The following is a 12,637-nucleotide window of genomic DNA, read 5'->3' as shown; positions in this document are numbered from 1 at the left end:
TGCCACAGGCCCGACAAGGGATGGCAGTGCTGTGTGTCCCAGGGCAGTGGTGGCAGAAATGATGGAAAGTGACAAGATTTGGAATGTGTATTGAAGGTAGAACCGACCAGATCTGCAAATGAATTAGATGCGGGGGCTGGGGGGCGTGTAATAGAAAGAGAAGAGTGTGGGGATTTTGGCCTAAGCAATCCTCAGGAGGCAGGAGTGGCCCTTGATGTTGAGATGGGCAGCTTGATGGAGGAGCTTGGTCAGTTCCTGGGTCACCGGAAGATCTGACTAGTGAGTGACTTTATATGCAAATATTAAAACTGGTTTAGATGCTGTTTGGAGCTCACGTTGAGGATAAGGAGTGGTGCGTTCCTTTTTGTTACCTCTTTTTTACTCAACGGGCATTTAAAACAATAATGTGAAAATACTGCTGTGTCCAGATGCTCCCCCTGACCCCGGAGCCCCTCCCTGCTGTCCAGCCTGTAGCCTCACGTCCTCCCCAGACGCCCTGCCATTTCCCCACGCCCTCACGGCACCTTTTCCCCAGCTGGACTGGGGACAGGAATCTGGTGTCTTCTCCACCCTGGCAGTTTTAAATAACTAGCAGTTCTTAAATTTTCTTCTGGGCCACGCTGAAAGCGGTCCGGTGCCCAGGGCATCGATGTTTCAGTAACTGTGGTCTCTGAGGCTTTGTCCTGCGTTTAACTCCGACTGCGGACTTGGAGCCCGAACCCCCAAGAGGTCTCTTAGGTTCAGGCACAACTGGCTTGGGGGGGAAGTGCCAAGGCTTTCAAGCTACAAAGGGGTAATTTAAAAATTGTCAGGTACAACCAGCCTAAATGAGGTTATGTGTTATGCTTAAAATTATAAAACTGGTTCAGAACAGCCCGACATGCAGCATACTCAGCCTTTATTAAACATGATAGAGGTCACTGCTGTTGCCTTCCGGGTGCCTCTTTGCCTCTCCTTTCTTCTGTGACCCACATTGAGCCAACCGCAGAACACACCCTCTGGCTTCAGTGATAGGACCCGGGAGCCGAACCTGACCTCTCACAGGCCAATCAGAGGGGGAAGGACCTCTCTGTAGTGGTAAGTCATTGAGAGCGAAACCCCAGAGCCTGTGCAGCCCGGATGGCAGCCTCCTGGGAAAGGGAGCCTGAGAGGATGAGGCTGACCTCTGAGAGAAGGGACTAGAGGCAAATGAGAGAGCTTTGACATCCTGTTGGCTGCCAGTAGCTGCTCTGTGCCCCCTCGGCGGGCGGCGGCGTTTGGCACGGGACTTCGAGCGCTAGCTGGGGCTTCCTGCCCTCCCCGTAGTCCTCACCACTGCAGGAGCTGTGGGCAGGGCACTGGGCAGGGCGAGCAGGAGGGACTGACTCCTGCTCCTGCCTCTGGTCTCTACGAGCTAACGGTTGCACAGCTAGGAAGTATGGTGAGATGATTGATACCATCTACTTTAACCAGCCAGCGGAGGACGTCTTTTTAACATGTGAAGAATTAAGGATATAGAATTTTTTTCAGTACATTGACTGATGCAACAGTTATCACCTGGATGTTAGCTTTCTCCATGACCGGGCTACTTCCTGTCGGATGGTTTGCAGAGGAGCAAGCCCACTTCTGAGTGAACTTCCAGTGTCATCTGTTAAAATCTTCATCCCTCGAGGTCCATTTCCAGAGCCACCTGTGCCCCCAGAATGAATCGCTCCCTCTTTTGTGCACACCCCCCCTCACTCTGTTCCTTTGGACCCCCTCCGCCTGTGCAAGCCTCGAGATCCTGTGGATCACGAACTGCTGGCCCGGAGACTGCAGCACCTCTGAGTCGCCTCGTTGTGGACTTCCTTGAACGTAGTAAATGCTCAGTAAATGCTTGTGAATGAAATCAATTATTAGCATTGGTTTTGCTGATAACTTTCGTGTACCGCTGCTTAAACTTTACAAACCAATAAATACTATATTAAACTGCACAGAAAATTTGGTTGCATGATTTGAGGGAGCTATTGCAGGTATAACTGATGAGACTGGTGGAGCTGCGTGGCCTTAAAAAATAGATGCAAGAATTCAGGTCTAGATGTACATCTGGTGGAAAGGGAAATTGGGACAGTGTAGATGAAAATGAACCAGAAGGCAAGTGTCTGTAGGTACCAGGTACACACACCTGTGGTTACAAGAAGAGGGCATGGGCTGCCAGAGAACTGACTATGATCAGCTCCATTCGGGTGAGTCCTGGGAGGTTGAACCTGTTCTCTTCCAGACCTGCTGGTTAGATTCACGTGGACCAGCTGGTGGGAATGGTTTATGGGTAGGTACGGAAGTGGGGCTTTGAGCCTTCCATCTGTACTTGCTTTAACCTCAGCCAAATGGTGTGAAAATTAATAGATGTCTCTGCCTCATATTTTTCCACTTCTCCAGTCTTTCTGAACGAGGATCTTAGACGAATATTGGTCCAATTAAATGCATCTGATTACAACTCTCACACCGAAAAGGAAGTGAGTTGAAAAAAAAATGCGGCAAGAATTGTGGATATCAAGTTACTGAGTTTCTACTGGGGAACTGAATTATAAATAAATGTGTTAGGTAGTGGAATTTTGTTTTGTTTCCCCCAAAGGAGAAATTGTCGCCACATGGAAACAAAATTTATTCAGCATATTTTCATTCCGTAATTGCACCGTTTCTATTCTTAATTCTTTGAGTTTCTGATTCAAAGTGAAAAACACAAAAACAGACTGTTGTGTAAAAATTGACGGGCACGAGTGTGAACCTGGCTGTGAGACACATAGGTTGTTGCAAAATTAGCCACGGAAATCGCTTCCTATTCTGGAGGTTAAAAATAATGTATTTAGAAGGAAGTTATTTACATTGGCCGTTGAAAGGCTTCCCCGGGAGCCTGGGTTAGGAAAGCTGTGAGGCCCCCGGTGGGTGGATGTGGGCGGGAAGTGGTTCCAGTGCTCTGTGATTGCGTGCCACCGTTCCGTGCCGGTGACAGGAAGGGGGACCTGTCTTGCTGCCCAGGGTCTTCTCCGATTGTGAAAGAAACTCAAAAGCCAGGCCTTGCTTATTCTAACGTTTGTGGTGGCCAACAAGTTAACCTCCTAGATGAACAGCAGCGCTTTGTTTTGAGCTCCCAGATGAGAGAACCTTTTCTCAGGATATGTTGTGTCCAACGTGCTGCGGGTGGGGAGTCCTGCAGACCATGCCAGGGGGAGGGGCTCCCTCACAACGGGACAGTGTGGCCTTCTAGAACCTTCTTGATGAACCTGAATGTAAGAACAGAGAGCATCCCCCGCAGGGGGAAAAACGAGTATTTGTGGGAGAAATTCCGTGTTGCTGCTGTTTCGTGAACTGCAGGCATATTTGTTTGAGCTGCTTACGATTTTTCTCTAACCTCTGCACGTCCCCACGTCTCTTGCATTCATTCCTGTGAAAGCTTCCCCCACCTTTCTCTTGACCTCAGGTTAGGCCAGAATAATTTCAGATCTGTTTCTCCTCAGGTTTCTGGCCTGGCCCTTTCCAGGCCATGCATTACAATTATGTGGTGGTTTATTACTTGAATAACCTCAATTTCAGTAGCAGCATCTTCGGAAAAGCGATTAATAGAGTATTATGAGTTAAAAAATATTCTTTATGTAGGTGACTTTTCTTCCAGTCTGGAACAGAGAGTGTGTCTGTATTCGTGCTGACAAAGAACCAAAGAATGGGTGGGTGAGAACTGTCCAGGTATCTCAGAGAGCATACATTGATCTGCTTAAGAAATGCTCTGTTTGCATGTTTGGGGCTTGTATTTTGGCAAGGCTGGGAACGTTGCTTGAAATGTAGATATCAGTGGTTTGTGTCACTCAAGAACGTTTGGCTTCACGTATCACTGCTGGGTAGGTTTGGAGCACGAGGTGACAACTGCTTTAGTTTTTGACATGCTCCCCACTTCGGCACGTTTGAAGGAGGTATATTCTTGCTCACTGAGGGTGTACACGGAGGGGGACGGAAAATAGGCTTTGCCAGTAGACAATGTTGAATTCTCTGGGCCTTTGAATCAGTATTTGACCGACCGCAACAAGGAAGAGGTAGACAGGGGATGGAGAGATTGGAGTATTAGGAATATGGGTATTTACCTCCTAATGGTCTATCTCAAAATAAAGAGTGAACACAGTTCTTGTCGAAGAGAATTCTCCTGCTGATTTCTGTTCTTTTTTTTAAGATTTTATTTATTTATTTTTAGAGAGGGAAGGGAGGGAGAAAGAGAGAGAGAAACATCAATGTGTGGTTGCTGGGGGCCATGGCCTGCAACCTAGGCATGTGCCCTGACTGAGAATCAAACCTGCGATACTTTGGTTCGCAGCCTGCGCTCAATCCACTGAGCTACGCCAGTCAGGGCTTGATTTCTGTTGTAAGAGGGTGGAAGGGTGGGTGCGTGGTGATGGAAGCGCAGCTGCTGGGACAGAACCCACTGGAAGTTGCCACCTGGAAGGCATCTGGTAGCCCGCACGCACTGGGGCTCTGCAGAGAACACTGAGCCGAATGCCGAGAGAGTTGGGTTCTTGGTTTGGGCAATAGCACTAGATAGCTGTGTGTCTTGCATCCAGCTGGACAGCCTCTGTAATATTTAAGTCTCAGTAAAATGACAGGCCTGGATATGGGGTTGTAATTTTTTGTGGTCCTCATAACCCTGATTTTAGATCCACCTTGTTAGTCGATCCTTCCAGCAAGCTTCTAGACCAGTCTTGCCTGTCCAGAGCTACTCTAGTTTGGCAAAAAAATACAATCTGACAATATTTACTTGTGAACCACCTGTTTTCCTGTGTCAGTTCATTTAGTATCAATACAGACCAAAGAAGAGCTTCTTCGAGGAGGTGTTCGGCTGATTCTTACTGTGGTGATTTTTAAATCATAGTCTCATGTGATGGTTCTCCGGAAGGATGAGATGTTTAATCCGAAAGCAAGGAAGGTGGTTTGCAAGGGGAACATAAAATTAGCCCAAGTGTTGAAGCCGGTGTTGACTGCATGGTGTTCGGTAAAAAGAATCCCTAGGAGAAGCCACTGGGGAGGGGAGTGAGTAGTTCAGGGTCCTGCCGGTTTCAGGAAAGATGGACAATGTTGAAATCAGGTGGGAAGAAGGAAATGTGGCAAATCACAAGGAACTAGACTGTGTTTAAAAGAGAAGATTCAATTTTATCTGCTTTTATCCAGCACATTCCATTTGATATTTTACATTTTCTTGATAACTTAATAAAGACTCTCAGGAAGGAACTGTAAAACTTTACTGAAAGAGAATTTGTCATTTGTGACATTTCTTCTCCAAATAGCACGGGAAGATCAATGTATTAGCTTGTAGTTCATGCATTACTAGTTCTAGCTATTTCTGTTCAGGAAAGACAGCGTGTTAGACAGCAAAACTTGGAGGCGGGCACTCTGGCTTAATCCCTAACATTCGCTGAGCTCTGCTAGGGACCCGGCGTTGCGTTGGGCGCCATGTGGGATATGTAGACAATAAAATCCCAGCCTTCAGGGAATACCACTACTTACCTTTCAGAAGATGAGCCAGTGGCGGACAGATAATTTAGAGTGATATAAATTCAGCATAAACAAAGCACGGGGATGTTGGCCCTGCATCCAAACTATGCACAGAATCTGGCTGCTTCTCACCCCCTGCACGCACCTGGAGCCGGTCTCCCTGCTCTCACCCTTGTACATGGGTTCTCTTCCACACGGCAGCCAGCACAGTCCTTTGGAACGATGTAAGTAAGTCATGGCATTTGACTCCCCGGCCCTGAACCCTCCAGTGGTTCCCAGTTTCACCAGATGCCAGAGACTCTGCCGTGGTTTACAATGTCCCAGGCACATTCACAACCTCCTTCACAACTTTTTGTCTCTGTCTCTGTCCCTCTCACTCTCTCTCTCTGACTCCTCCTACTGCTCTGTTCCTCACTCACTCCACTCTCCCCACACCGTCTTCCTCGCTTTTGCATGGGCACGTCACGCATGTTGCCACGCATGTTCCCATGCGAGGGCCTTTCCAGCGACGCCCTCTGCCTGGGACTGTCTCCCAGAGATCCTGCATGAACAGCTCCTCACTTCTTTCCATCTCTACTCAAAGGCACCTCCTCAGTGAGGCCTCTCACCCTGATCGCCTATTTGCGACGGCAGCTCGCCTCCTGCCCGTGCCCCACCACCCTCCTCGCCCTGCTCTCTTTTTTTCAAAGCACTTGCCACTCTCTGGCTTGCTCCCTGATTTACTAATCTATTAATTTTGTTTAACTGTTGTCTTCCTCCATGGAAATGTAACCTTCAAGGAGGAAGGGTCTTTGTTTTGTTCAGTGTTGTACAGTCTAGAACAGTCCAGAACAACGCCTGGCATGCAGCAAGTAGTCTGTTGCAACTACTTGTTGAATAAGTAAGTGAATGATGAGGAGGAGAGATTAATTCGGAATGAGAGTTCTGGGGAGAATCACGAGGGGGAAGCCTTGGGGCTGAGTGTTGAAGAATGAGCAGAATGGGACGTTCAGGTTTCCTGGAGGAAGACATTCCCGATGGAATCCCTTGAGCAGAGGCAGAAGAGGGACGGAACGCACAAGTGCTCCTGAAAGGGAAAGGAGCCCCAGCTGACCGCGCTTTGGGGGCGGGCATTCAGAGTGGGAGTGGCGGGTGGATGGATTAATGGATAGAAAATAATTAAAGGGACTCTTCGTGGAGTGAGGGAAAGAATTATTAATCTCTGCCCGGGATAAATTGGAATCAAGGACTCTCAACCAAGTAGCAGTTCTAATGTGGTCCGTGTTGTCACTTTTAAGACATCATTAGTGTGAATAGTTTTTGCTAATGAGATCTGATTTGTATATAGTACTTGACTCATTTCAAGCATGGTCACACGTTTATTATGATTGCAGCTTCGTAAGAACTGGGTGAAATTATATAGCAGGTATTTACATTTTTTTGATCAACTTTTAAAAAAATTAATTGCCTCTTCTGTCGACCCAGCTAAGTGGCTGGCCTGAGGGCACGGAGGTAGGCCCAGTCTCCCGGCCAGCATGGTCTCGCTCTGCCGGCCGCCTCTCTGACTCTGACTCAAAACTCAAGACAACTTGCTGGTTTTCCCACAAGGGTGCAAGCTTCTTTCCACTTGCCCTGTGACTGCAAATAGCAGTTACTCCTTTACCAGATCCATTGTTTCTCTTTACTCCTTTCCCATTCCACGTATCCGGGATAATTATTAGAAAGGTTAATACATGCCCTGAGTGGGCGTGGTTTTACCTTTGCCTGTTGAGCATTTTCCCTCCTTTCAGGCTTAGGCCAAGCCAGTGTGACTCAGCACCTGACATTCAAGTCAGGTGGTTGCCGTCTTTCATGTGGTTCTCGGGTGGCAGGGAAGAGGGAGCATGTCAGCATGTCAGCAGCACCGTTTGAATGCCTTCAGACTTGCCTGTTGCTCGCTTGGGCAGTAAACCCGGTCTTCTTCATTCCCCCAGATGTTAGTAGGCAGGAAGAGGCGGAGGGTGAACTCAGCGAAGGAGAACACTGGTATGGAAACTCCTCAGAGACTCCGTCGGAAGCATCCTATGGCGAAGTCCAGGAGAACTATAAGTTGTCTCTGGAGGACCGGATCCAAGAGCAGTCCACTTCCCCCGACACCTCCTTGGGAAGTGCCACTCCCAGCAGTCACACGCTGGAGCTGGTGGCACTTGACGGCGACGTCCTGCGAGACTCACTGCAGTGTCAAGATCACCTCTCCCCTGGCGTGTCCTCTCTGTGCGAAGACGACTCCCCAGGCTCCACGAAACCTCTGAGCAGCAACTTGAGGCGGCTGCTGGAGGCCGGGTCCCTCAAACTCGACGCCACAGCCACGGCCAATGGCAGGGTGGAGTCCCCGGTAAACGTTGGCTCCAATCTCTCCTTTTCCCCACCGGCCCACCATGCCCAACAGCTCAGCGTTCTTGCCAGGAAGCTGGCAGAGAAGCAGGAACAGAATGACCAATACACTCCAAGTAATCGTTTTATATGGAATCAAGGTAAGTGGTTGCCGAACTCAACCACCACCTGCGGCTTGTCCCCCGACTCAGCCATCCTAAAACTGAAAGCTGCAGCCAATGCCGTTCTGCAGGACAAATCTCTCACCAGGACTGAGGAGACCATGCGATTTGAGTCCTTTTCCTCCCCTTTCAGCTCCCAGTCTGCCAGTTCCACCTTGGCAGCTTTGTCCAAGAAAGTCAGTGAGAGAAACTTGACTCCTGGTCAGGAACATCCCCCTCCGGCCAGCCCTTTCCTTTCCCTGGCTTCCATGACCTCCTCGGCCGCCCTTCTCAAGGAGGTGGCTGCAAGGGCTGCTGGGAGTCTTCTGGCTGAGAAGTCATCACTGGTGCCTGAGGATCCCCTACCGCCACCGCCTTCGGAGAAGAAGCAAGAGAAGGTGACCCCGCCACCTCCTCCACCACCGCCACCACCTCCACCGCCACCGCCACAGTCCTTGGAATTATTGTTACTCCCAGTTCCTAAGGGAAGAGTTTCCAAACCCGCCAACACAGGTAAGGCATCTTTTATTTCCGCCATTGTGTTAGGCTTTTTGACTGTAAATTGCTAAGTCTTCTTATTTCATTTTTGCCGTATTCGATTGGGTTCCCCACGTGATCTGAGGCAGGGAGAAAAAAGTGGGAGCACAACAGAGTACTTTAAATAAGCAGTGCGGTGGTCTTTCATGTACGTGTGACACAAAGACTTCACAAATAGCTGCACCATTGAAAGGTAATGAATAATCTTGAAGATACACAGTACTCTCCTCCCTTTCATACACATGATTTTTTTTCATTACCAGGTTCAGGCTAGGTCCATGCAAGAAATGTTTAATGGGAGAAGATCAAAGCATCTTTGTCATGGAGCCTGTGGCATCCCTGAGCATAGGGGGGGAAAGTGCTTTTGAAACATTGGATGAGGGGGAGCCCACCCTTCCCACTGCCTCCATCACAAATGGACTTTTGTAGAATCAGCAAGTCCTCTGCCCTAATTTATCACACTCAATACTTTTATGTTAGCATTTTTATTACCTTTTTGTGGAATTTAAGCCCCTTTCACTTATCCTGCTCTTCTATAATTCCTTGTCACACAAGAACTCTGAAGAATATTGTCATTCAGACTTAATCAGAGCATTTCCTGCAAGTGCTTTATTTTATTCCAGCCCAATCAGACTCGGAGGGAATGTGCATGTGGAAAATTTGAATCATAGGTTTTTTCTGGTGGGGACAGTCTTACCAAAGGAGAAGTCTCTCCTGTAGAGCGAGTTACTCATCTGAGGGAGAAATGTAGTCATTTGAGTTCTCACAGTGGAAACATCATTGCTTGGACTGGTTTGTTTTTAAATTGTGCGCATGATAAATGTATGGTCCTGGAGATGGACGTATGGAGGTACAGATGTCTCCTGAGGATATCCTGCCAGACTGGAACAGGAAGTAGGCTCTGTGTGTCCCCATCAGTATAAACACCGCCGTTGTGTGTCTAGCTGGCTTTGAATATTTGCAGCCACATTGATGAAGAGGGTTTAGCATAGCAAATAATTGACTGAGCGATAGCAGCTAACATCAGTTTGACGCATTTATGACAAAACTCCATTTAAATTGCTGAGTGAGCTATATGCACTAATTATAATTACTTTAAGACTTGTGTAAACAGCAGAATACAAGTAGGAAAATGGATCTCTGGAATTTTTATGACTCTGAGCGGTCCAAATCGTTCTCACCAGAGTTTCCAAAGTGTCAATAAAATCCTGAAATGTTTATCAGTTCTGAGTTTCATTTCTCCTCACTTCTCACCTGCCATCTGTTGAAATAGAGAGAAATGGCTGAAATTTGGAAACGAGAAGAGCAGAGGGAGCTGGGAAATCTTGCCATAGAACAAATCACTCCTGATTTATCAGAATTTTATTTAAGGTAGAAGCAGAGGGAGAGGCATGGCTCTATGTAAAATGTAATTTTATAAATATTCTGTGCATCTGGTTATTGAATACATGTCTTCATGGTGTTTACACTGCAAGTTCACCTGGACATTACTTGCCTGGAAAACCTTATATAACATTAATAATAAACCTTAATTCACTGAAGAATTGGGAAAAGGCAACTGATAAAACTGTGCCTCCTGAAAAACTAGTGGCTTTGTCCTTTTTAAGGGTCTTGGGTAAAACCAGCAATAGTTGTGAAGTATAATTTTTTCACTCAGGTGATGAGATGCCTGTAAAGATGGGGAGGAGGTCCCGAGCTTTCAGCGTGGGGGAGGCTTTTGGCCCGTTCTGTTGTATAATGTACACCCGAGGGAGACAGATTCTTTTCTTGGTTTAAAGGCACTGAGTTCATGCCAACACCTAAACGAGCTTCTCAGCAGAGTTTATTATGGAGTTCTATAAGAAATCGTTTTTTCTTTTCTCTTTACTAAATTTATTCTGTTGCTGAGACACTTAATATCTTAATCAATGAATGTTTAAACCGTCTACACTGAAAGAGGAGAGAGGAACTTCTCGGACTGGGGCTCTGCTGTGGATCGGTACCGGTGCCTCCTGGTTCCATGCCTCTCTGTTCACAATCCAAGACTTGGTGAAGCAGCCCCACGGATGCAGGAATTATATTTTTAAAAAAACATTCATTTTTGTAAAACTCACGCAAGGGGAGCTATCCCTGCAGAGAAAAACTCACGGGCTCTTGAAATGGTCACTCGGAAAATGTTCCGTGCATCCAGCCATGTGGACGCGTCCTGAATTCAGGTTCTGTTTCCGGTTGCGTGGGCCGGAAGTAGCAGAGGGGGCACTTCCGCGCACTTCCCAGTTGAAGCGAGTGCCATCACTTCCCAGCATCGTTACTAGAGAATGGGTTAAGGAGGAGTTGAAAGAATATCTAACTTTGTTGTTTACCTTTATATCGTGGAGAGATGATTTGGTCGGTGTTCCTTGGACCACTAATTTTTGAATCTGAGGGTGGAAGGGAAGGTGTGTCTTCTCCATCTGGCCCCCCACCCCTTTATGCGCTGTATGTACTGTTGGTTCCGGGCAACCTGGGGGCTAGAATCGCACGCCCTTGGCTCTACCTAAAAAGCATTCAAGGGGATGTGGTGAGAGCGGTCACCCATGTTCCTAAACATTTCATAGTTTTATTTTTTCCGTTTACCTTAGAAAGAAATACTAGTTTAACCCAAAATAGATAGGTGGACCATTTTCTTACAGCAGAGAAAACAATTCTAATATTGTTGCTTAACAACTTAAAAAAATAAATAGTAACCAAAACAATCCACAAAAGTAAACTACACACCATCTGACTTTAAGCAGGGATTCCGTTTTCAAGCTATTTCTCAAATAGCTTGAAAAATACCTTGCAAAAAGGCCGTATCAAGTTGATTCTAGGGTTACAAAGGTATGTGCTAGAAAAGCCAATGTATTGAGCAATTTAGACTCAAGCATTTCTTTGACCTTCTTTAGGTCAAGAGAAGTCCAAACCGTGAAAAAAAAAAAAATGTGTCTTTCAGGTCTGGCCTTACTCCTCTTTTTTGAATAGGATTCAGTTGTTGCCAGGTCACGTGTATTTAATTCCTTAAAGAGTCCACTGCTCGATAGCCTTTCCCCCTGCGAGACAGACGTGACACTTGAGGAGGAGGTTTTTCTCATGTGACCCTGTGCCCCAGCACATGCTACACTGCTCCTCTGAAAGGGGACACGATGGAAGGAAGATTATGTCCGTTTGCTATAAAGATAAATGTCACACATTGACTCAATTCTCTTTGAAGCTACTGTTCTATTGCAGCTCAGGAAAAAAAAAAGGAGATGGTTTTTATTTTACAAACAACGATTTTTGTGGAAGGCCCACAAGATTCTCAGGATGCCAGGCTCCTAGTTGAATGACAAGGAGAGTTTCAGACAGAGGGTCTCCAAAGCATGTCATTTTCCTGAATAAAATTTAAATATGCCTAGATGCAAGCTGGTCTCACGCACCTGAGGGCTAAGAACATTTCCTGGGTCAATAGCTGGGGGTGTCTGGCTGCCATTCTCTGTCGTGTTTATGTGATGTTCACGTGATTGCAAAAGCACAGACACTCCAGAAAGTGAGGGAACCCCTCCTGATACTCCCTTTGGTCCGTGGTTATTCCAGCTATAATCTGGCAATGATCACAGACAGGAACTTGCTTAGAAAATTCACTTTTTAATCAGGATTCAGAGCTATCTGTCGCTGATCTCAGCTGTATTTCCCCGGTGACTCCAGTTTAGACTGCCTCTAGACACCAGACTTCTTAGGTTTATTGAATACTTACAAGTTATTAAGATATGCATTGATGATGTCAGTATCGATAACAACAGATAAACCCAGTGATATCCATTGCTAACACAGTTTTTTGTTCCCCTGAAATAGCATTTGAGAGACGACCAAGAAATTCTATTAAAAGATATTAAATGCTTGTATTGACACACTGTTGTTTGGAAGGAGGACGGGTCCTCTTACGCAGGGGTGCGCTGGAGGGTTGGCAGGCCTGGCGTGCAGGGGGCGGTCATGAGTAGACTCTGCACCTTGGGGCCCCTGGCACCTTGAACTCCTCCTACGTGTGTGGTAAGGTTTGTGTGAAGAGGCTACCCACTTGCCAATTATCTCAGTTTTCTGCAGATTGTTACATAGGATCTAACAAGAGAAAGTTTGACTTC

General features: G+C 46.8%; 1 protein-coding gene across 8 annotated transcripts in view; it reads left to right on the top strand.

Annotated features, from left to right (window-relative positions):
• ZNF827 (zinc finger protein 827) overlaps positions 1–12,637 on the top strand; it is a 157,650-nt gene that overhangs the window by 24,681 nt on the left and 120,332 nt on the right. For 5 of the 8 annotated variants that reach the window (XM_036031854.1, XM_036031853.1, XM_036031855.1 and 2 more), the window contains exon 1: positions 6,555–8,498. In XM_036031854.1, the coding sequence (XP_035887747.1) occupies positions 7,364–8,498 (1,135 nt within the window). In that variant the 5' untranslated portion in view covers positions 6,555–7,363. Of the gene's footprint in view, positions 1–6,554; positions 8,499–12,637 lie in introns of those variants that run through there. The other 3 variants (XM_028519081.2, XM_028519080.2, XM_036031852.1) reach the window with 2 other exon arrangements.

This window comes from Phyllostomus discolor, chromosome 8, assembly GCF_004126475.2.
Source record: "Phyllostomus discolor isolate MPI-MPIP mPhyDis1 chromosome 8, mPhyDis1.pri.v3, whole genome shotgun sequence".
Taxonomy (NCBI): domain Eukaryota; kingdom Metazoa; phylum Chordata; class Mammalia; order Chiroptera; family Phyllostomidae; genus Phyllostomus; species Phyllostomus discolor.
Note: the sequence above shows the minus strand (reverse complement) of the source record. Positions and strands in the feature narration are given on the sequence as shown.